The 25,404-nt window shown below is 50.1% G+C and overlaps 1 protein-coding gene across 4 annotated transcripts in view; it reads right to left on the bottom strand.

Annotated features, from left to right (window-relative positions):
- The window catches only part of AUH (AU RNA binding methylglutaconyl-CoA hydratase), a 132,053-nt gene that overhangs the window by 57,637 nt on the left and 49,012 nt on the right, over positions 1-25,404 (bottom strand). For all 4 annotated transcript variants that reach the window (XM_032308997.1, XM_032308996.1, XM_032308999.1 and 1 more), the window contains 2 exons: positions 15,333-15,425; positions 13,738-13,794 (listed from right to left, as the gene is read on the bottom strand). In XM_032308997.1, coding sequence (XP_032164888.1) covers positions 13,738-13,794; positions 15,333-15,425 — 150 coding nt within the window. The remainder of the gene's footprint in view (positions 1-13,737; positions 13,795-15,332; positions 15,426-25,404) is intronic.

The following is a 25,404-nucleotide window of genomic DNA, read 5'->3' on the forward strand; positions in this document are numbered from 1 at the left end:
CCTCAGAGACCAGCAGGACTCTCATAAGCAGGGTGGGGGTGCCCGTGGGAGGAGGGGAAGAAGGAAAAACAGTTTAAGAGGCTCATCAGACACCACGAAGAAAGCCAGCACCCACATTACAGAGGCCGCAGGAGGAGAAAAGGGAAAAGGGCAGAGCGCTTCTTGAGAAAGTAATGGCTGAAAATGCCCCTAACCTGGGGGATTAAGGACATAAGGTTCCAGGAAGTCCAGAGAGTTCCACCCAAGAAAAACCCAAAGAAACCCACACCAAGACACATAACCAAAATGCCAAAAGTGAAAGGTAAGGCGAGACTCTCAAAAGCAGCCAGACAAACACAACTTGTTATAAACAAGGGGCCTTCCCCAAGACCATGGGCAGATTTTTCAACAGAAACTCCAGGCCAGGACGGAAGGGCACAGAATGGTCCAAGTGCTCAAGCGAGACCTCCAGCTGAGAATGCCAGGCAAACTGTCCTTCCGAATTGGAGAGCGTTTCCTCAAATCACCGCTAGACTGGCCTTCCAGAAAAATATTAAAGAAATGGCTTTAAGCTGAAATGAAAGGCTACTGATCACTAACAGGAAAGCCTATGAAAGTATGAACCTCCTGGCAGAAAGTCCAGAGTAACTTAATGCTGTGAAGGCGGTGGGTCAATCACTTACTCAGCCAACATGAGGTAACACGGAACAGGCAGTCTAAGGGACCGGCGCCCCGATGTGTTAACGCAGCACGCAGGATGTCAAGAGCACGGATCATCAGAAGCCGCACCCGTGAGGGGAATGACGCGCAGAATACATTCCAGCTTCACCCGACGTGGAGGAACCTCAGTTCTGCAACGTGAGCGTCTCGGTCACCACCCGCGCAAACCGGCAGCAGACCCAGCGCAGACCAAGGGCGGGGGGCCGCTCCCCACACAGAACGCCATCGAGCCACAAAGGAAGACAGCCCAAGAAGGAAGACAAGGAATGACAAAACACCAAGAAAACCATTAGCCAAGTGGCAGTAAATATATACTGACCGATAATTACGCTCAGTGTAAAACGATGCGACGTCCAGTCCCACGACACAGAACCGCTGAAGGAATGAGAACAAAATAAAAGCTGCCTCGGAAAGACAGACTCGAGCTCAAAGGACACAGGCAAACCCGAAGTGAAGGGTGGGGAAAGGTCTTCCACACAAACGGAGCCCAAACACGGGACGGCTCCGTCAGTACTGGGCGCAGTAAGCGTCAGGACAGAGACGGTCATAAAAGGAAAAAGGGGGGGCGCCTGGATGGCTTTGTTGGTTAAGTGTCTGCCTTTGACTCGGGTCATGTTCCCAGGGTCCTGGGGTCGAGCCCCACGTCCAGCCCCTGCCCAGCAGCAAGCGCGCTTCTCCCTCTCCCTCTGCTGCTCCCTGCTCACTCTCCCTCTCTCTAATAAAATCTTTAAAAAAAAAAAAAAAGACAAAGAAGGCTGTTATGTAACGACAGGCGTCAATCCAAGAAGAGAACAGCACACTTACAAATACTGATGCATAAAAGCACCTAAGTAAATAAAGCGGACATTAACAAAAAGGGGGAAGTAGACACCAGTGCACCAGTAATGGGGGACCTGAATACCCAACTACACCCCAGTGTACAGACAGTGAAGATAGGGAACCAGTAACAAAACACTGTTCTAAATGACACATCAGACTGGATGGACTTACAATCGTTTACAGAAAGCTCTACCCTAAAGCAAGAGCGTTCTTCTCAAGTGCATGTGAAATACTCTCCAAGATAAATCATAGGTTAGGCCACAAAAATGGTCATAAAACTGAAGGACACGGAAATCAGACCAAGCATCTTTCCAACCACAATGGTATAAAGTCCGCAGTCAATTAAAGAAGAAAACTGGGAAATTCCTAAGTATGTGGAGCTTGAACAATACACCACTGAACAACCAGTGGATCAAAGAACTCAAGAAGGAATAAAAAGTTCTCCTGAGACACAGAGAGAGGGCTAAGATGGAGCAGGAGGGTCCGGAGCTCCCCTCCGGCCACGGACACACCAAGGTAACAACTACATATAAAGCAACCTGCTCTTAGAGCATCCTGAAGATCAGCACAACAGACCATTCACGACCGAAGACATTTTTGAAAAGGAAAAGAAAAGAAGCCACATCCAGAAGGGTAGGAAAGACGTAGAGGGGGTCAGGACCCAAACCTCCAGCACGACGACCACGAGCAGGAGGGACGTCGCGGGCACGGGGAGCGCCACCACGGAGCGAGGGGACCAAGCCCCACACGGGGCAGCCCCGGCCCCAGGAATCTGTAGCCAGAAGCACTGAGCTCCAGGATCAGCAGGGCTTCACTCCAGGAGAGCTGAGGACTACAGGAAACCAATGCTGTCCTCAAAGGGCTACCGTGCTTTACCGTTTGGTCTCAGACCCAGCCCAGAAGCCGCAGTCTGAAAACAGCCTGAGCTATATATGAAGGAGATTTACTGAGTAATTTTAGGGCATGTGCCACAGAGGCAGGAATGTGTAGGTGCTCTGTCAGGAACAGAAGAGTCGGTGGTGCCATGGCCCATGCCCTCTTTCGGTCTACCTCACTAGATGCTTGTGGGAGCCACTTCTGAGATGTTCGATCTACTTTCGTAGCATCCCTTGCCCCCCCACCCCGGGCATTCCCCTGAGAACATACCTGCGCCAGGTGGGCACCCACCAACGCAGCTGCACCTCACCAGCACACACAGTGGGCAACCGTGATCAGGACCACCCAGAGCGATCAGCACTCTGCCATGAGGATGGGAAGGGGTCATCTAGCCGCCTGAGCCTGCTTAGGACCCATACACCAAAGAAACTCCTGCCCTGGGACGCGAGCCCCCTCACCAGTGTGCACACAGCAGGTGTTACTGGGGCCTGGCAGCCAGCTGTGCCGAGAGCTAGCCCCACCGAGCAGCAAGCCCTCTGTAGCTCCAGTCAGGCAAGCCGACGGGGGGAACTTCCCTTCTCACCAGTGTGTCCACAGTGGACGCGGCCAGTTACTGCAACAAGCTGGCTGAGAGCCAGATCTGCCCAACAGCACGCCCACAGCAGACACAACCCGGGGTTCTCAGCCAGCCCCTCCAGAGGCCAGCCCCACTCACCAGCACACCGGCAGCAGTCACTGCCCCATCGCAAGATGGGCCCACGCACCTCAGTCAGGGGACATCCACAGAGCACCTGGATCTGGTGACCAGGAGGCATTGCGCTCCTCAGACCCAAAGGAAGCTTGCTACAGGAGGCCATGACACTGAAGAACAAGAGATCTAGCCAAGCCACCTGACGCACAGAAGAGACGAGACCCCCAGATACAGCTAAGATCGAGGAATGTGACCCAGATGCAAGAACAAGACGAAACTTCAGGAAGAGAACTAAGCAAAATGGAAATAATAAATCCACCTGATAAAGAATTCAAAGTAACAGTCTTAAATATGCTCGTGGGGTTTGAGAGAAAAGTTGATGAACTGAGTACTTCAAAAAAGATAAAGAAAATGTAAAGAAGAAGCTATCAAAGCTAAAGAATCCAATAAGTGAAAAGAAAACCACACTGGAGGGAGTAAACAGCAGAGCGGACGATGCAGAACAAATCAGCAATCCGGGAGACAACTAAACTGAAGGATAAAAAGAAAAAAAGAGTTTTAAAAATGAGGATTGGTTAAGGGACCTGCGAGACAGAAATCAAACACACTAAATTCACATTATAAGGTCCCAGAAAGAAAAGGGAGAAAGAAACACAACATTTATTTGAAAAAAATAGTAGCTGAAAACTTCCCAAATCTGAGGAAAGAGAGATTCATGTCCAGAAAATACAAAGAGCCCCAAACAAGATGAACCCTGGTAGATCCACACTGAGACATATGATAATTAAAATCACACAAAAAAATTAAAGACAGAGAATCTTAAAAGCAGCAAGAGAAAAGCAAATAGTTATGTATAAGGGAAAACCCATAGGCTATAAGCTGATTTTTTAGCAGAACCACTGCAAAGTCTTAAGGGAGTGACCTGACATATATTCAAATAGCAGAAAGGAAAAATCCTACAACTAAAATATGCTTTATCTGGCAAAGTTCTTCAGAACTGAAGAAGAGTTAAAGAGCTTCCCACGCAAACAAAACTTAACAGAGTTTATCATCACTAAACTGGCTTTACAAGTAATATTAAAGGGACTTCTTTAAGAAGGTGGGGGTGGGGGGCAGGGAGAGGCCATCCATAACTAGAAATAAGAAAATCATGATAGGAGAAAGTTTCAGTGATAAAAGCAAAGCGAACATATAGTAAAGGTAGTAAGTCAATCCCTTATATGGGTAGTATAAAGGTTAAATGATAAAAATAGTAAAAGTAATTGTATCTACAAAAACTAATTAATTAAGGGATAAAAAAGATTTTAAAAAGTTTAAAATATGACTTTGTACACATATAATGTGGTGCTTCTGAAATGTGTTCAAACATAAGTGAACAACAACTTAATATAAATTGGTACGTGCACGTGACATGTCACATATGAATCCCAGGGTCACCACAGAAATCAAGGGGAGATCAAGAAAATCTGAGTAAAAATGAAAATGTAAACACGGCAGTTCAAAATCTTGGGACACAGCAAAAGCAGTTCGAAGAGGGAATGTTTATAGCAATGGAGGCCTACCCATACAACAAATAAGCAAATGTGTACAATATATACAAATATTTACAGCAGCTTCACTCGTAAGACCCCCAGAACTGGCGATAAGCCAAGCATCTATCCAAAGTGATCAAGCTGTGGTATACCTATACAATGCAGTGTCACTCGGCCGTAAAAAGGAATTAAGTATTGAAATTCACTACAAAGTAGATGAATATCAAAATAATTATGCTGAATAAAAAGGCCAGGCAAAGATTACAGAGACCATTACATTACATAGAATTCTAGACCGTGAAAACTAATCTATAGTGACAGAGAGTGGTTCAGTTGTTGTGTGAAAAAGCTTTTGGGGGTGACATATTTATTCTCTTAGCTGTTAATGGTTTCACGGGTATACAAACGTCAAAACTCACCAAATATTTTTGCTAAAAATACATGCAGTTTATTGCGCATCAATTATAAAGTAGAGCTGTTCAAGGTATCTTAAAAATAAGAAAAATTACGGCAAACCACCACTCAGGAACAACACAAGTCATAATAACAGAATGGGTGTCAGTACCGCCCAGGTGCCGCCTAGCGTCGCGTGGACACACCTTCATGTTCCCCCTCTTTCTTCTGTCGTGTCTATCCGGTATTCAGTCCATCCACCTGCTTCTTATTTTGGCTAATGTATTTGTCACCCCTAAAGTCGGATACTCTGTATCTTTTCTTTCTTTTCTGAAACTTGCTGTATTTCCACCTGCTTGTGTGGTGTAAGGTCTAAAATTAAGGCCCAAAAGCACGTGCTTCCTATCATCTAGGGACACCAGATGAGCCGCAAGTGGCCTGAGCACAAGCCCCCCTCCCACTCTGCTCCCACGGATAAGCGCCCTAGACAGAGAACCCTCCTCACTGAAGAGACCAGGCCGGGTTCCTACTCATCTCCGGGGAGTGGGTTCCAGCATCAGACCATGGAATCCTTCAAACAAGCCCGTCAGGGCACCTGGCTGGCACAGTCTGGAGCATGTGACTCTTGCTCTCAGGTTCCTGAGTTCAAATAAAATTAACAAGAAAAAACCAAAGCAAAAACAAACAACAAAAAACCAAGCCCACCGCACTGTCCTGTGGGACGCGTGGGACAGCCCACTCTCCCGTCGCTCCGAAGCTGGCTTCTCGCAGCCATGCCGGATCCTCTACTCCGGATCACACCCGCGCCGTGGCCCCGTGGGGTGTCCCGTGGGGTGTCTGCAGTGTCCTCCTCCTCCTCTGGAATGGGAACCGATGTGACTGAGAAACTGCTCGCGATCACCTCTCGGGGGTCAGGCGCGAGGCGTCTCGTCATTCCCAGACAGCCAGCGCGGGAGCCTCGCGCACGGGCCAGGTGGAGAGGAGGAACCTGGAGCGTTCACCCTAACTTCTCGGAGCATCTTCAGTAAGTGCTTTAATCTTTCTCAGGTCATTCTAACATCTACAGTCCTCGAGGGCATCTGTTCAATGTCTTCTCCCATGCAAGTTGGGATTTTCGGGTTCTTCACACGCTGAGTAATTCTGGCCTGGACGTTTCTGTTTCAGCGTTCGGTCAGTGCTAGACGACTCAGGCGACACATCCCAGCCAGCCTTCCGTGGACTGTGGCTTCAGCGCCGCTATGTTCGTGAGGACCTCGGCCAGTTTCGGATCCGGGCAGTGGCCCATCTCTCGGTGCAAGTCCTCAGCATCTGATCTTCTGTGCAGAATCAGACACACGCACGCACAGCCCAAGAGTGAGTCAGGAGTTCACAAGCGACGGGAAGGGATCTCCGTCCTGCGTCCCCAACTCTTGACCATCTCTTGGTATTTTCCAATGCCCTAGGGCTCCTCCGTTTTGGACCTCCATCCACAACCCTGGGGTTGTCTACACCTTGCTCTATCTTGCACTTTCAACAACTACACCTATGTCCAAGACAAAATGCAGACAGACAGAGAAAATAAAGCAGCAGGAACTTGCCCCCACCCCCTTGAGACAGCAGCTCTTGTGACTGAGAAAGGTTCTCTTCCCTCTGAATTCCTGACGTTTCGGGTTCTGCCTGCCACAGCGGTCCCTAGCAAGAGACTCAGCTCCCATTTCCCAAACTTGAACAAGAAAGATTCTCCTGAAGTTCTCTCTGGCTGTGCCAATGGCCCTTTCTGGGATTTTTTTTTTTCTTTTTTTTAGACCAGAGGGATGGATGCCAGGAAGAAACTGAATTCATACTTTTATTTTCAGCCCACAGCACTCTCCTAAACTTCACACTTGCACAACCTACTGCTTAATACGGCACTTGGATGTTTGACAATTATTTTTAACCAAACCATACTCTTCACTGTGTCTTCTAAACCTGCTCTTCCCACATCTCTGCTGAAGGGAACCTTTTCCTCTCGGTCACTCCAGCCAGAATCCCGGCAGTCCTACACACTGCTGCGCTCCGTCAGGAGAGTCTCCAAACCGCGGCACACACCCGGGTTCCACCGCCTCGTCCCAGGCCAAGCCCCGCGCCCTGCACCTGAACCGCAGCCACAGGCCCCCCGCAGGCACGGGCTCGGCCTCTCACCGGCCTCGCCGCAGAGACCAGAAAAATCTTTAAAAGCCTCCGACCGCACTGCCCTCTGCTGAGACCCTGCCGGGGGCCCTTCTCATTCAGGGTGGACGCACGGGCGGCCTGTCGGGGACCCCCTCGCTTCCCTGCCAGAAGCTGCTGCCAGTCTCCTCCCGCCCAGCGCGGTGCCAGTGTCGGGGCAAGGCCGCGGGCCGGAGCGCTCTCCTCCATCTGCGCGGCTCACGCCCTCAACTGCCCCCACCCGCGGTCCCTCCAGCGCTGCCTTCTCCAGCCCCGCGTTCCGGCGCAGGCCCCTTCCTCTCCGCTCCCCAGCCCTCTGCGCTCCTGCCCCGTGTCCCTGTGCGCTGGGCGCCAAGCCCCCGGCCCTCTGTGGAGCAGCGGCCGCACGGCCACGGGGACCTGTCCTTCCCAGTCACGGCCGCACACCCGGTGACCGACCGCGGCGCGGCGCGACCAGTGCTTCCTGCGAGCACACACACCCCTCGGGCACCGTGTGAGCAAAGCGCACGGCAGGGGGCCTGGAGGCTGAGACTGAGCCGAGAAGCCACCTTGGGGCCCCTGTGAACGCACACCGAGAGCGGGCAGAAGCCACACTGCTCTGTCGCAGTCGTGAGCCGCCCGAAGCCTGTCCGAGTCCGGCGAGTGAGCAGAGGGCAGCTACGGTTCTTGCGCGCCTGCTCTCTGCTGCCGGGTCTGACTCGGCAATTCGAAGGGAACACTGCCGAGTCACACGCGCTATGTTCCCTCCACTGCGACTAACGCAATGGCCCGTCCACAGTGTGGAGTCCACAAGCAACTCTCCAAACACTGCAGTTAGAAGAGGCCCCTGAATCACATTTTTAGTACAAAGAAACGGGAGTCTGCAAGTAAGAAGCGTGTTAGTAAATGCACCTAACGGGGCACCCGGGGGGCTCCGTGGAACACCTGCCTTCCGCTCAGGTCATGACCTTGGGGTCCTGGGATCGAGCCCCACATGGGGCTCTTTGTTCAGCAGGAAGCCTGCGTCTCCCTCCGCCTCTCCGCTGTGCACCACTCTCTCTCTCAAAATAAAATCAATAAAATCCTTAAAATAAACCAACCAACAAACAAATGCACGCACCTAACTTCAGAGAACAAGAGAGCGGGCCTCCGCAGAGGTCAGCCGGGGAGCGGGCACGAAGCCCAGCAGTGCTGCCCACGGCTCGCAACACAGGTAAACGTCCGACCTCAGGGGAACCTCGTAAGAAAAGCGGTCTTAGTTTTGCCGTTACACTTTTCTTCCTCCTGAAACAGTCTGACCTTAATTAATCAGACTGGGCACAGAAAGGTCTTTTGCTATTTGTGAAAACCAAATTCACCCTCGCAGGATAAAGATGAGTCACTACTAAGGATGTTCGCAAGCAGCAGCTGCCATTCTGACGTGAATTCTAAGAGGATTTCAACAAAGGTTACAAACAACACTTTCCAAAATGACTGCGGTGTTCAGGACAACAGGCGCGCAGGGTCTAAACATCTGCATTCCTTCACGGGCGCACCTTAAATGGCCTTCCTGCTCCCCGTGCCCAGAGCGGCCTTCCTGCAGGGCCCGGCCCCCAGACAGACGGAAGGGACCCCCCACCCCCCATGCCCATGACGCCGGAGTTCTCGAGTTCTCGAGTTCTCGCGTTTCCTTCCTCTTGCTTTTATTTGGGGAATGGTCAATGCCAACCGAGTAATTAAAGATTATTTTCCTAAAAGGTTTCTAAAAACAGAATGTTCAAAGGTTAGTCCTAGTTAGTCACCCCATGAAGTAAGGGATCAAAATTACTGTCCCCCAAAGCGGGACAACCTACCATCGAGAGTCACCGCTAAAACGAGAAACGGAGCACAGCCCACTGAGTGTTCTTGGCTCAATATTTTCACCTACATCTAAATTTGAGGAAATGACTCAGTCATATCCAGAATGTGTAAACCTCAGTAAGATAATTTGCCCGAATGCTTAAAAAAAAAATGTGTTATAAAAAACAAAGAGATGGAAGACCGGTCTAGATTTAAGAAACAAAACAGTAAAACCCCATAGATCTAACCAAATACAACATGAATTATTAACTCGATCCTGAAGTGAAAAAGCAAAGCCAAAACCCACCCCAAACACGGTGAGCCCCGTGGGGAACCTGAAGTTAGTGCTCATCTCGTGCGGGGTGGCGGCAGTTCTGTGGTTCTGCACGGGTTTGTTCTTCCCAGGAAAGGCGCTGCTGGCACATCCTGGGTTCACCTGCTCATTCCGAAACGGCTCCGCAGGAACAAACGGGGTGCGGACGAGCCCAGGATGGGGGCCGCGAGGGGACGGGCAGGGCTCGGTGAGGCAGATAAAGAGGATCACTTTTCTGCCTTTCAAATGTTCCGAAGTTTGAGTGTTCCCAAAATAAAAAGCTGGAGGAGATCTGAGAGAACCATGGGGCGGTGAAAGCAGGGCGCGTCCCGTCCTGGTGGTGCCTGGACGTGCTCGGAGCAGCACGGAGGGTTCGTGCCACCAACCCCAAGTCCTCCAGTCGAAGCGGCAAGAAGCACAGGCCGGGCACGAGGCCGTCTGCCACTGCTTTCTGCACGCACTTACGAGAAATGTCCTCCACTGTCACGAGAACTCTAACCCTCTGGACTTTGTTTGGCTTGGTTCTCGCGAAGGCGTTAAAGGGCAGTATCCTCAGAGGGGCTGTTTCTGGAAGGGAGCTTCAGCGTGCACTGCTGGAGCGCTCGCCGCTGGGAAGAGCGGAGGAGCCGCAGCCGCCGTCGGTAAGGAGAAGAGGCCGGAGGCCGGAGCAGAGCTGTGAGCCGCACGGAGACCCCCAGTGTAATTCAGGATGCTGTGCCAAGGTCCTTGGGACAATCTTAATTATTCTCAGATTGGCTAGTGCTTTCACTCATTGACACTGTGTATTTTGTATTTTATAGTGTGTGTCTATAATCAAACATACACATTACGAGTGAAAGTAAAAGCACGGGTTAGAGTATATGATACTTAGTTACGTTTAAGTTTTCCAATTACATCTGCTCTAACACTATTTAAAGAAGTTCAATCAGATCCAGTATGTTCCGCGCTCCTTTCCATTAACTCCCTCCAACAGTCGTCCCTGAACAGTCTCTCGCCTCACAGACACTGAAATTTAGAATACTCATCTAAGAGTCACACTATCGGTGACGGCCCACTAGTGCTCGTCTTCACTAGGAACAGTACTCTCCCCAAAACAACCATTTTTCATTTAACTTGTTTTGAGAAAATTTATAAAATATATCTTAAAAGGAACCGTATGATCACTTGAGCTCAAGCTCAAGTGAAAATGGAAGGAAGGAAGGACAGAAGGAACCTTCAGAAACGCTAGGCTTTGTCGACTGTTTCCCCGTGAGCTGTCATCACAAAGGGGAAGAAGTGATGCCAACAGGACGGCCAGGGCCATCTGGCGGGGAGCGCAGCCTCTACGAGCCGGGAGGGGCTCAACCCTACCAGACCTGCAGCACCGCGGTTTCCAGTGTGCGCGCAGCTCAGACCCTGCACCCTGAGGAACTGACCGCCGTCTTCATATGACGAGGAAAGCAAAGCATTTGCTGTTTCCACAGTACTGTCGCTCCTGCCCCGTTCTCTACCCCAAGGTGGCCGTCACAGCTGGTCCCGCGTGAAGTGGATGACCGGCGGAGCTGTGGACACTGACAAGGGCTCAGGGACGAGGGCCACGCTGCATCTACAACAGGAAGCAAGTTCAGCATCTGCTTTTAGCTAAGAGGTCCACCAACAAGGGAGAAAGAAACTCAGTCTACACTGTCTATTCTAAGAAGCTCTTACAGCAGTTCACTGCCCAAAAGTCGACATCTCAGGGATCACAGGAGCCAAGGCAAGTCTGTCAACTTAAAACCAACTTTAAGAAGGGGCGGGGGGGGATGCCTGGGAGGCTCAGTGGGTTAAGCCGCTGCCTTCGGCTCAGGTCATGATCCCAGCGTCCTGGGATCGAGTCCCGCATCGGGCTCCTTGCTCGGCGGGGAGCCTGCTTCTCCCTCTGCCTCTGCCTGCCTCTCTGTCTGCCTGTGCTCGCTCTCTCTCCCTCTCTCTCTGATAAATAAAATCTTTTAAAGAAAAAGAAAGAAAGAAAGGAGGAGGGGGAGGTGGTATTCTCATCTACAAGGAAGGGTCTGACGGAAATATCTGGGGTCACAACACCCACCAGAGGATTCCTCTCCACAGAGAGTTCAGAAGCGCCCCCTTCAGAGAGTCCACTAAACAGACCTTAGAAAATCTGCATTGTTTAAAAAAAAAAACCAACTGGGCCTGACTTCGGGTGCATGAGTCACCGTCACACGAACCTGAACTGAACGCAAATGCCTGCATCTTTCTCCATCGAAGCGGCACGTGGCTCCCAGAGGACTCGCCTCTCTCGACAGAAAGTGCGACACGACGGAGATGCACGTGCACGAGGATGAACTTGAAAGTGTCATTAATTAAAGGAACAACTGAGACACATCCCCTCAGACTCACTTAGGAAAAAAGACAAAGACAGAAGACGATTCTTTCTAAGTAGATGGGAAAATGGTAAAGTATTCTGAATTTTATCACAAATTCACTCAATAAAAATTTTAGAAATAATTATAATCATGAGACTGCACAGTCCAAAATGAATCAAACTTACAAGTGGGTTCTAATCAACAGGTCCCCGGCTGAGGAGGACCCTGAGCAACTTCCGTACTCTGGAAAGAAGATGCTAGTCCCCAGACCCAAAAGGCGGGGGCGGCTCAGGAGCCAAGAGGGAAGGAGCGGGCGCTCGCACTCGGGTTTCTGCAGTGCAGCCACTCGGGCCGCTTCCCTCTAACCAACACCAACATGAGGCTCATGCGGCCGTTCTACCTTCTCGGGCTTTTAACACAACATCTCATGTCCGAGATGATGACAAATGTCCCAAACACCAAGTTCATCTTCCTCCCGCCCTGTACCGCCGCCACCCACTAACCCACTGTCCGGAAACACATCACTGAAGCGTTAACCACCACCGTATTAGTCTCCAAGGGCTGCTGTAACATACTACCGCAAACGCGCTGGCTTAAGACCACCGAAGTCTCCTCTTAGAGTTTTGGAGGACAGAGTCCAAACGAGATGCTGGCAGGGGTGGTTCCTTCCAGAGGCTCCGAGCTTCTGGTGGCCGCCGGCAATCCTTGGCCTTCCTGGACCTGCGAACGCTTCTCTTCCATCTCTGTCTTCACAGACCTTCTGCTTCTCCTCGTCTCTTCGTATAAGGGCGCTTATTATCAGATTTGACATTCATTCCGATCACCCAGAATGAGGTCATGTCAAGACCCTTAACACTTTATCTGCCAAGACCTTTTTTCCCAATAAGGTTACACTCACAGGTTCCAGGCTGACCTATCTCGGGGGGCAGGGGGAGTCGTGAGAGGGGGGTGTCACCATTCTACTACAGGCACTGTCTTTCTAGGGTCAGCAGTACCCTAGTAACCAACAAACGCTTCTTAGAAGAATTTCAGAAACATCCCACCAGCCTCCTTCCCTAACCCTTGTTTTATTTCCAGGATTAATTTTCTGATCATTCTTTTCAATTGGATCCATTTCCACAGAAATCCACCTGCCAGCATCTCCGTAAGTCACTGTGAACAGGAGCGGCGCGGTCCAGCAGGCAGTTACCAAATGCTTTTACCCACAAGATTAGCGTTTTCACGGACAACTGAAGCAGAAATCTTTCCGTGAGTCTTACACATTGACCTGGGTCGTCACCAATTTAACTGAATTGTGTTTTAATTTCTCCCTATCCACCCTAATCAGGATAAGCACTCTTCTAATGATAAGTTTAAACACACAATTTTAACTTGTCTAGGTACAAACATACCTAAAATGTTCAAACGCCGCTTTTAATTTTTACACTTAGTTTTTTTTTTAACGCTGTTACTGTGATTTAATTCATACACTAATAAATCATCAACGCGCACATCTCAAATAAACCCTACTTTCTGAGAGAACAACTTCATGAAAACCAAAGTAGCTCCAAATTCTCGCATCGGACAAAATAACAAAAATTTCAGATTTACTGGGTGATACAAGATTTCATTATCAGTGTTGGAAAAATGCTTTCTTAAATGAGTCTTCCCCAAAGGCAGCTCACCTGTCTTTATTGTATGACAAAAGAAAGACCTCCGCTCCAAATTCAGGCCACCCACTAACCCCAACCTTTGTCCTGCTGCCCAGAAACAAAAAAGCCGGCATGAAGCCTGGGAAGCCCTGCCCACTCCTCCAGCAGGGTCGGACCGTGTGCAGGCCGCTTTCAAAGTATCAGTGCAATGTTTCAAGAAAAATGTGGCTGAAAACAATAATTTAAAAATTAAGAAATACAGAAAAGCACAGGTGACACCGCAAAACCAGGGCAGCACCCAACACACCCAGCCTCTTCTCTACCACCTAAATAAAAGAGCACATTTTACGTAAGGACTTTGCTACAAAGGCAAACAATACAGTATTAGTCTCTTCACCCAAAATGTCACCTTTTCAATTCTCACCCTTTTGCCTTACACCCTGTTGTTAAGAATAAATCAACGGGCGTGGACACTTCATACCTCCACCAGGAATAATTGCCAACTTCGTCTCGACCAAGCCCATTTTCGCAGAGGAAGCTAAAAAAGGAAGGAAGAAAATTAAGTAAAATCCGTATCATCAGATTCAAATATTACAACTTTAAAGTTACTAAAATCAACTACAAATATTCTATTTACTAATTAAACCTGTGTCACAAATCTCTTTAAAAGTCACTTCAGAAGGCATTTAGTTACAGAAATCGGTAAACACTGTAAATGACAGACATTAGGGATTCCCGTGACACCTCCTCTTCAGAACTGGTCGGCAGTGAAGTAATCCTCGACGCGGAAAGACCAGGGTTGTAACCGCATGATTTGACCCGACACTGCCAAGTCCCGTTTGCAGGCTGAGGCCCCGTTATTGTTCGGGATGAGGCGCGAAGCTGTGTCGGACAAGCAGGGCCTCCAGCGGCCTGAGGAGTCCCGCGAATCAAACAGCTTCACGTACCACGTCACATATGGCAGCTTTTCAGGGCCGAATCTCTGGTTACTTCTGACAAACGGATTTACTATTCTGACAGCTGGACAGGTTCCTTCCTCCTGCTGTGTTTTGTTTTCACGGCTACTGGAAAACCTCTTAATTGTTTATTTGCATCTGGACCCCCTCCCACACCCTAACGCCCACAGTCTGCACTCTTTCAGAAATGGACTATGGGTACCTCAGCTTTTCCATTTAAAACTCATGATTTCAGACAAGTAGGTAGAAATCTAAAATAAAGTAGAAAGGGGGAAAGAGCCCACATGGACCGGCAGCTACAATGCCCAAGAAATAGTCCAAAGTGACTGAAACATAATCACACCGACTCACTGTTAGCAGGCAGCTGCTTCAGGAGTCACGGTGGGAGCCGGGGGAAAATCGGTGACACACAGCCTGCTGCCTGCTTCACCCGCTCCTCAGGCCCAGGGTCCCTTTCTGTCACCCCAACGTGGCCATATGGTGGCAGTCCGCGGGGCTCTGGCGGAACGGGGGGAGTGTGGGCCATGGTGCCGGACCGCCTGGGTTCCAGTGCAGCTCGGCCACGGCCCCGGGCCCCAGCGGCCGCCAGCAGCGCGGAGCCTGTCACGGAGGGCTGCGGGGCCGTGGCGTGACGTCATCCAATGGGGGCTCGGAGCCAGGCCGGGCACCGGGGCAGCGCTCAGCACGGGCCAGCACTAATTGTTCTCAGTATTATTTTCATAATCGCCTCATCCCACCCACCGGAAGCCAAGCAAGAAGCAAGTGAACCCCAGAGAGATTAAGTTGTCGGTCCCGCAGCTGACATGACTGAAGTGCCAGGACCGGGCAGAGGCCACGGCTTCGCTCACTGGATCCTCGCGCCGCCCTGTCATTTCCCCCACTGCAGAGGAGGAAGCCCATCGGAGAAGGACAGGGCCCGCGCCGCACTTTCAGTCCTGTCTGACCCGATTCCCGTCTCCCTCTCCTCCAGCAGACTGTCCCCCACACGGGGACAACAGCGCTCCGTCACGCCCAGCGGGTGCCTCCTTCCAAACATTCTACTCAGCACGGGGCAGGAGCAGAGCGTCGGGAAGCATCTGGAGAGCGAGCAAACCGTCATCTCTGACGGGGCCGTCCTCACCTGCCACGCGAATGTCGCACGCCAGAGCCAGCTCGAGGCCACCGCCCAAGGCAAGCCCGTCGATCGCCGCGATGGTTGGCACCGGCAGATTAGCTGAAACAGAGCAAAGAGTTCAAGTTTCTTCGGGAAGATCGTGACCTTACTGTGTAATTTATCTTAGACTCTTTTTGGTGAATTTATTGTTCAAGGGCATACCGTATACAGAATTCTGTAGCCCGTTTGCCTTAAACAAAATAGTCATTTCCTTTGTTACTGTTCTTCAAACATGCGATTGTGTAGAGTTCCAGCAAATAAACACGCAAGAATGTCTTTAAGTCTTCCCATATCCCTGAAATATTCCCATAAATATTTTCTGCTCAATTAGCACAATCACAATTCTGACTTCGTGATTTTTTAAATACTTTTATTGTGTGATGTCAGTCACCATAGACTACATCATTAGTTTCGGATGAAGCGTTCCAAGATTCATTGTTCACGTACAACACCCAGAGCTCCACGCAACACGGGCCTCCTCAATCTTCGAGCCTAACGTCCTTTATGAGACGTTTGGTTCATACAAATTTCTGTTTGAAATGACTTCTGTGTAACTGCGAAGTTCAAGATCCTTTATGGGTCACCAGGGAACTCGGAATGATGGTCTCACCCGACGAAGTAACCAGGCTCTCGGCGCAGACAACAGCCGACGGAGCGGCTGCTGGGGTCCCGCCCAGTAGCTCCGACCCTGCGGAAGCAGCAGGACGCACCCCGGCTAGAGAACCAGGCTCTACCCGGCAGCACGTTCCAGAGGCATGCGGCTCGGAGAAGGTCCTGAGGGCCTGCCCAAAAGCATGCCCGGGGAAGGGTCAGCCACCAAAGAGCTCAAACCAGACTTTCTTGAGCCCCAAATATTATTTTAATGAGATTTTATAAATTGGAACATACAGACTTAGTTTTTATAGCCGGTTCAAAAGCTGACTGATGATTAGGTGAAGCCGACTTCCTCCTATGTAATTTTACTTCTGACAATGGGACTGCGAAGCTGGCCAGCCCTGCTCCAGGACGAGCAGAACGTGTGCATCGCCTCTGACTGCCCTGACGACAAAGACGGAATAGTCACGTGGCGGGAGCTGTTGGCTAACGCTCCGGGGTAATCGTATCATAATATATAAATACAGCTAATCCACACGTTACACACCTTAAACTTACACGATGTTATATGGCAATTACAGCTCAATTTTTGGAAAAATAAATAAGATCGAAGGAAGGAAGGAAGGAAACGGACGACACCATCCCGAACAACCTCTTTCTTCCAAAGCTGTTCGGAAATAGGACGTTCCCGTCAGAGAGGTGCATTCTCGGACTTCTGAAACATACAAATTTGCTGAAGTACACTGAGTTTCATTCACACGGGCCGGAGCACAGACACTCACTGCTGCGAAGACAACAGCCGACCCGGAGAGCAGGGATGGGTGCGGGGGGCAGGCGCCTCCAGCGGGCGGTCCGGCCTCAACGTCCGGGGAAGGGGAGGCTGAGGGGCTCGAAGACGCACCCCGGGTGCACGCGACAGGACACTTGGGGAGCAAGCAGACAGCTGCGTCAGGTCTACCGTCAGGAAATAAGTTGAATGAAAAAACAATAGCTGGTAATGTTTATCTGACCAAAAAAAAAAAGGAAAGAAAGATCAGTAAGGAAATCTAACAGCAAGTCCCTCTGAGAAGATCTTCTCCAACCGCGACAAGTCAAGTGGGGTGACTGCGACCCAAGGCTCACGCCTTCCTTTCCAAGATCCTGGCGGCAGAAATGACCGTGACTTCTAAACTCCCCCGGTCTCCTGTCTCCGCAGTCTCATGGCGCTCCCAGCAGACCCTCCCCTCAGCCTCTTGCCGGCTCCCGTCAAGGACAAGAGGACAAGCTTCCCGAGGAGGACAGAAACGGAGGACCTCCCCGGCCGCAGCCCCTCCGTCCCCCGCTGCTCCTGCCCTGCTTCCAGGGACACCAGGAGGCGGTCCCGAAACCAGTGGCCACGGTCTGGCCCCTGTGCAACTTGCTGGCGCTGAGGACCACACACTAGTGCCGCACACTCCTCCGTGAGGTCCTCTCTTCGTCTGCCTGGCGAACCCCTGTCAACGTCCCTGTGTTTCTTCCCATTTCCCGTTCTTTCTCAGCCTTCTCCTTCGCCCAACAGACACCCCGCCCAGAAGGTCTCATTCCCACCCAGAACCCTGACCACACAATGCCAGGGACGCCCAAATCCCTACCTCCGACCGACGTCCCTGTCGGCCACACGTCCTGCCCGCCTGCCTGCGGCACGTCCGCAGTACCCCATGGACGTGCTTCAGCTCAAACCTGCTTCTCCCCTCGCCAGCCCTCCTTCTAGATGCTGGTTCACACCTCGTAGTGTCTCCACCCCCCACGTTACCCAGGACAGAGGCCCAGAGCCGTCCCAGAGGCCCTCCTTGCCACAGCGCACAAAGCCGCGAGCCCCCTCCCGGTGCTACAGTCGGTTCTGGGTCCCCTCATCCCTCGGCAGCAGAAGTCCCTGCAGAGCTTCCCTGCGACTGGCCCTTCCAACGCGCCTTTCAGACTTCCTGGGGTCTAGTCCTTCTAAACGCCAATGCGGTCATGCTACTGCCCCCGGTTAAAAGGGTACAGTGATCTACTCCACACGCAGGATAAAAATGGAGAAAACAATGAATACAGCCCAGGAAGCAGCCGATAAACTAGGCTCTGTCCACCCGCCCGACCTCTTCGCCAACCTCAGGCCCGCACTCTATGTTCCGGAAGCGCTTCCCACCCAGGCCTGCGGACAAGCTGCCCTCTGCCTGGCGCGCCCAGCTAGCACCTACGGGCACTGCTCCGGGTTCCTGGCTGCGCATCCCCGCGGCACCCCGTCCACGCTCTCCTGGCGCAGCGCCGATCGCCGCGCACCCACGCTGCAACGGAGACGAACAGCACAGGCGCGCGGGTCAGTAACTCCTTCCTACCTGGGACTGCTGCTCCTGTCCCTGTCCCTGGGACGCTCAACCTCCTCTTCTCCCTGCTCTTCTTTTCATCACGAACGCCTTTCACTTAGTACTTTAGAGAAAGGACATGAATGCAGCTATGGGAAAGGCAGCGCGCAAAGGTTCCCGAGCGGGGAGAGACCAGAGGAGGACGGGCGTGTCCTCTCTCCGCCGGCCCTATGAAAACGCCCAGGGCACTGCCCTGCGGGACGTGGGCTCTTCTGAGAGCAGAACCACAAAGAGGAGGGTAAAGGCCTCTACGGTCAAACCCGGGCCTGAAACATACGCACTCCTGAGTCCAGCTTCTGAAAATGCCAAGTCCCGGCTGAGAGGGTGGCCTCCCCCCGCTAACGGGAACAGACTGGGAACTGAACATGCAGACTAAGTTAGGGTGCACAGAGTGAGTTGACTGTAAATTACAAGAGGAACATCCCACAAGCTCATGAGCCCCGAAGCATCCCAGGAAGCACACGGCAAGTGGTTACGACCCGCGCCTGTCTATAACGTCCGTGTTAGTACGTCAGGGGACGGAGGCCCCAAAAACATCTGGCAAGGCTTTGCTTTACAATTCTGTTAGTTAGTTAATGTTAGCAAATAAATATCATACTTAAAAGTCACACTAGCCAACAGAAAGTTTAAAAGGTATTATTTTTTAGAAATATAACATGTCATTAAAGGGAAAAAAAGAGAGATACTACACATTAAAAACACAAATAAAGGGATGCCTGAGTGGCTCCGATGGCTGCACATCTGCCTTTGGCTTGGCTTGTGATCCCAGAGATCTGGGGTCAAGTCCCACATCAGGCTCCCTGCTTGGCGGGGAGTCTGCTTCTCCCTCTGCATGCTCTTTCTCTCCCTCTTTCTCTAACCTATAAATAAGAACTTTTTTAAAACATTAAAAAATTTTAAAAAACGCACAAATAAAATGGACTAGTAAATACACCCTCCTGTGACTGTAAGAGGCGCTGTAAACACACACACGTTGATAAAATAAAATGATGGGAGAGAGGGCATTCGGGGTCCGCCCGGCCTGGAAGAACAATGTAGGAACTAAGGAGAAACAAGCAAACGCAAACACGCTCATCTGGGAGGTGGGGGTGGGAGGCGGAGAGACGACTCGTCTCCTGCTCAAGTTAATCCTAAAGTGCAAGAATCAGCACTTTTCCCCTATATGCTTAATTCTTTGGAAATAATGATAATCATTCTTAAATTTGATAGTTAAAAACTGAAGACATTTTCTCAAGGGGCTGAAAGTTTTTTAACATTACATTTTATGTGAAGTATCTAAAATAAAAGACAAGAAGCGTAGGGTCCTTACACAAAACAAGAACAAGGTAAATAGGGTATGAACACTCAGATTATTAGAAAGGTAAATTATTTGCACCTTTCAAATGCTAATTAGCATAAATTAGCATTTCATAAAGCAGTCTATAAAACTTTTCCTACTAAAAAATTATTTAAGAACAGCTCAATTAGCATTCAATGAGCAATTAAATTTCAACCATTTTACAATATTATAAATTCTGAAGTTCTAGTGAGTCAACTGTATACTTCAATTTAAAATTTTTTTAATTAAATTTGTTTTTGAATCTTAAACTTTATGCAATCTCAATCTTTCCCTGAAAGATGTCTCTCTTAGCAAATTTTCTTCGGGAAAAGATGAGCCATCCCAAAGCTCATGCTAGTTTCACAGTTACCTCATACGCTGGTTTTTACATCCAGTATTTTTTCTGCTTGGTAGCACTTAATAATCTCAGGAGACTGAATACACACACTTCAGAAGGGCCGATTTCCCGTCCCCGAGAGCTGGGAACCAGCACAACGGCAGTTGTGTAAGAGCGCGGCTGGATGCCATCGGAGCTGCCGGGAGCACAGGTTATCCCAACAGCAAAAGGAAGAAATGATGACTCGGTGTGTTACGCAACCAACAGGATCGGATGCTATTTTGAGTTTAGTACCAGGAAATGGGCCAGGTATGACAAAGAAGATAATAATCCTTTGAAATGCTCCTAAAAATATAATTAAAAGCAAACAATTAACGTTCTGCTATTTCAAGAGACAGATAAAGGAGCTGCCCGGGAAGGCTGTGGTCTCCCTCAGTGTCTGCAGGAGGACCCCAATGACGGAGGGGCACCGGAGTCAGACCAGGAATGAGGGGAACAGGGAGCAGGCCTACTTTCAGCTCCAAGAAAGAAACTATACGTAACAGAGGTTTTCAGATGTTTCCAGAAAGAGACAGATTCAATTATTAAGGGAAAACGTCAGTGTCAGTTGTGATTTTTAAATATGGCTTTGACTGAAGAATCATGTTCTTATACAAAATGGAAACATTTCAAAAGAAATGCTCATATAGCATACTGGAGGTCTGACTTTACTGGTATCATTCAAAAAGAATAGAAATAAAATGCAGGTTAATTGAAAATTACAACCAATCCCGAATTATCACGCATTCCAACTCCAACCTTCACACTCACGTGTCCTCTGCCATTCCCATCCCCAGGTTTCAGAGGAAGCACAGAAACAAAACACAACCACTCCCGGCCCAAGCACGCAGGGGCTACGCTTCTGGAGCCCAGCCAGGACCTCTGAGCAAGAAGGAACCAACCCGGATGCCAACACACACTCGCCCCGCATCACAGCTGGGCTCGAGGCCTGTCAACGGGAGCCACTGTTCCCACGAGCCAGGGGGCGACCACTGTGCAATCTGAGAAAATCTGATGCTTGATTTTCCTAGCCCTACCTCTTCTCCACCTGTCATAACTTTCCATACGGCTGCCTGTGGATTGAGCACATGCAGAAAGTGCTTACGAGGTGGGTTCACTGTCCTAAGCACCTTACGAACATCACGTAACCTTCCTCCCAGCGTTGTGACCTCAGCAGCACCCTGACCGTCACTGCTGATGGGGACACAGGGCAAAAGAGCTGCCGTCGCCTGCCCGCTGCAGCCGCAACTGGGGTCCCGCTGGCCCGACAGACCATCAGCAGCTCTCACAGCCTCGACCCAGAGCCCGTGACCCAGGCCTCAGCTCGGCAAGACAACAGTCCGGCCTGCCTCGGGGACCCATGACTATGCGTCCGAGGAAGTCTGACAAGCACAGTGGCTCTGAGCTCTGCTGTCCGTTGACTGGAACAGATTTCTGACTGGAGGCTTCCCTGCACACCTCACCCAGACTGTTCCCAGTGCACGACTCCAGGTTAGCAGACGAGGGCCAACACCAGAGCATCCCTTTCCGACCGAACTTCCAAAACAAACGGGGAAACACAGAGAAGGGGAAGCAAGGTTAGCCGTCCCCCGCCCCCCACAGCCGTGTCTGGAAGAAAATACCAAACAGAACTGAGTGGTCACGTTCCTCGTCAACTGCTGCCCCGGTGTTCACGACAAGAATGAACACCCGAAGGAAAGAGAGACGGTCTGCTGCGAGCAAGCTCTTGGAACGTCAACTGCTGACTGACATGATACGTGGAGTTATCTTCATTTCTGAGGAAAACCTGATACTAGATGTACTCTACTATTGCCTGGTAGGAAAAAATACACTATTCCGTCTGGCTCCAAGAACACCAGGCTCTGTACCCTCGCTCTGCAAAGCGCGGTCTCGACCCGCGGCACTAGCACCACCGGGAGCTCAACGCACAGCCCCAGGCCGCACGCCGGAACTACCGCACCCCCCGCCCCGGGAGCTGCACTTGAACAAGATCACGGGGGAAGCACTGGACACCCAGATATCCACGGGGAACCTGACCGCCTCACCATCCTGCAGGATGACCTGCTGCCCCCCACAGACAGAGGGAGCAGTAAGCGCCCTAAGTCTTTCGGTCAGACTCAAATGCAAAAGCGCAAAGACCTCCGCACAAGTGTCTGTGGCAGCTCCATGTGCACCTCCGTAGGACGGACACTACTCGCGGTGAGAAGGAACCAGCGACTGACCCACCCGTGCTAAACATCAATGAACCTCGAGAAAAATCTGCTGCAAGATGACATGCAAATTGATACAAACTGTGCTCCGTTTATTAAAAACTCTAAAAATGGAAAGTGGTCTCCAGTGATGGAAAGCAGCTCAGCAGTTCCCCGAGCACAGGTAAGGAATGGGAAGGGGCAGGCAAAGGGACCACTGCGCGCCACGAAGGAACTCCCGCGGGGGACGGGCGCGCTGGCCACGTGGGCTGGGCGATGTGTGCGGAAGTCCAACCCAACACACGGCACGGGCTATTGCCTCCAGCTCAGCACACGCCACTTACACCTCAACGGGTCTCTTCCTAAAGCGTCTACGACTGCAGTAACATGAACATGATAAATCCAAGAGAATAAAGTAGACTACTTCTGGGTCTTTTATAAACAGGGTTCAACTAAATATATAATCTATGTTTATTCTTTTAGATATAATTTAAAATCAAGTAACACAGGTATGAATCAATTTAAAATGATAAAGAAATAGCATTAAGAAAAAATGATGAGAAAAAAAGGTGAGAAAAGTAAAAAGGAGCGATTTGGGTTCTTCAAACGGAGATATAACTGACATACAGTATTATAGAAGCATCAGATATAACTGACGCACAGTATTAGAAGCATCAGATATAACTGACACACAGTATTATAGAAGCATCAGGTGTAAAACACAGGAATTCAACAATTCTGTAAATAACAGTGTTTGCTCTGGGGCCCATCAGTCACCACACACCATTACTCCGCTATCGCATACTCCGTGTGCTGTACTCCTCCTCTCGACGACTTACTGATTTCACACCTACAGCTCTGCACCCTGATCCCCTGTCTTCCCTCCACCGTCTGACGGTCCCAGTGTGCTCTCCGTATTTAAGCATCTGGTTTCTCGTTTGTCCGTTTTTTCAGATTGCACATATAAGTGAAATCACAAGACATCCGCCTTTCTCTGTCTGACTTACTTCACGTAGTGTAACACCCTCTAGGTCCCTCCGTGTTGTGGCAGACGGGAAGATCTCATTGTCTTCTATGGCTGAGTAATATTTCACTCTGCGTGTGTGTGTGTGTGTGAGTGAGTGTGAGCGTGTGTGAGCGTGTGTGAGTGAGTGTGAGCGTGTGTGAGTGAGTGTGAGCGTGTGTGAGTGAGTGTGAGCGTGTGTGTCGCACACACCACATCTTTACTCGTCTGTCCGTCAGTGGACAGGTAGGCTGTTTCCACATCTCGACTGCTGTGAATGACGCCGCGATACACAGGGCTGAAGATCTCTTTTCAAACTAGTGTTTTCGTTCTCTTTGGGTAAATCCCCGGTATTTCCTGGATCATTCGGTAACTCTATTTTCAGTTTTTGAGGAACCGCCGTACTATTTCCCACACCGGCCGCACTAATTTATATGCCCACCAGCAGCAAACGAGGGTTTCTCTTTCACCCCATATTTACCAAAACTTGTTACTTCTTATCTTTGATACCAGCCATTCTGATAGGTCTGAGGTGAAATCTCATTGTGGTTTTGATCTGCATCTCCCAGACGAGTGATGTGGAGCAGCTTTTCACATCACTGTCCGCCATCGACATGTCTTCTTTGGAAAACGTCTGTTTAGGTCCTCTGCCCATTTTCTAATCAGAATGGCTTTTGCTCTTGAGTTGTAGGAGTTCTTTATGTATTTTGGATATAACGCTGTATCAGATATATAGCATTTGCAAACATCTTCTCCCATTCACTAGGTTGCCTTTTTGTTTTGTCAATGGCTTCCTTTGCTGTGCAAAGGCTATTTGTTTGGATGTAGTCCCAATAGTTTACTTCTGCTTGCTTCCCTTGCCTGAGGGGACATGTCACAAACACAGTGCTCAGGGTAATGGGGAGGGGAGAATTCCAAACTGGAATTGCACCAGTTCTGTCACTGCTCGTAGTAAGAGGTCAACAAAACTCCCCAAAGGAAAGAATCGAGGACAGTATGTGAAGTTACAGCAAGAATGAGCAGCTGAGGGACGCCTAGGTGGCTCGGCTGGTTAAGCATCTGACTCTTGAGGTCACGACCTCAGGATCCTGAGACTGAGCCCCGCGACCCGCCATGCGCTCCGCTGGGGAGCCCACTTGAGAGTCTCTCCCGCTACCCTCCCCCTACACGCACAGTCACGGACTTCCTCTCATTCAAACAAATAAATCTTAAAAAGAAAGAAAGAAGGAAACCCACAAACAGAATCCAAAGACAACCACACCGCGTACTTAATATGATCTTTTAAATGTGAAATCCCCAAAGCTGAAGGCACAGAAAATCATGACAGACGTTAAGACCAAACGTCTCAATACATGTAAAGAGGCTGAACACACCTAGTAAGGAAAAGACTCCACATGGATCATAAAGCAAAACCCAATTACAAGTACTACATTAGAGAAGCATCTAGAACAAGGGAGAAAATAAAATTTTAAAAACCTGAAGGATGGGTAGGGCATATCCCAGAGTCAAACACAAAGAGTCATCCCATGATCTTTTACAAGTAATGGGAGACATTTGAGTAAAAGCATTACATGGGCAAAGGAGAAGCACTTTAGGCTTAATAAGGGAAAAGTCCACAAGGAAGGTCTAGCAGCAACAAAATGTCTACTGCACACAAAACACCACAGCAGGGGCATCCACAAAGCAAACACATGAGAAACAACAAATTCGTCACAGCACAAACATTACAGCCCCTCTCTGGCCGTTACATAATAATTAAACTAAAAATCAAAACAAAAATACTAGCTAGTTGGGGACAGACAAATACAGATGGGCTGAGGGCACACGTCTTCCCTGTTTTAGTGGCTGGGCAGAGACTGCAGGCTCCACGGCTGAGGACGGGTCCAGTGGAAGGTCAGGACCCCGGCCCCTGCCTCCAGAGGTCGTTCCCAGCAAGGCCACCTTCGCGCCTGCAAAATGTCCGGTGCACACGGCTGTACACAGATGTTCTTCCTCCCTGATGCCTCCCCGGCAGAAATGGGTCCCACACTCTCAGAACTACAGCCCCTAAATTTCTTCTGCCCCAACAAATCACTTCTTTAAATGGACAGTATGAGAAAAAACGAACGGCGTGTCCTTAGCTCGGCTACCCCCGCTTCGCTCCCGGAACACCGGTCCTCCACGCCCCGGGAGTCACACAGTGCCGGCGCCGGGCTA

The sequence above is a fragment of the Mustela erminea genome, chromosome 12 (assembly GCF_009829155.1).
Source record: "Mustela erminea isolate mMusErm1 chromosome 12, mMusErm1.Pri, whole genome shotgun sequence".
Classification (NCBI taxonomy): Eukaryota; Metazoa; Chordata; class Mammalia; order Carnivora; family Mustelidae; genus Mustela; species Mustela erminea.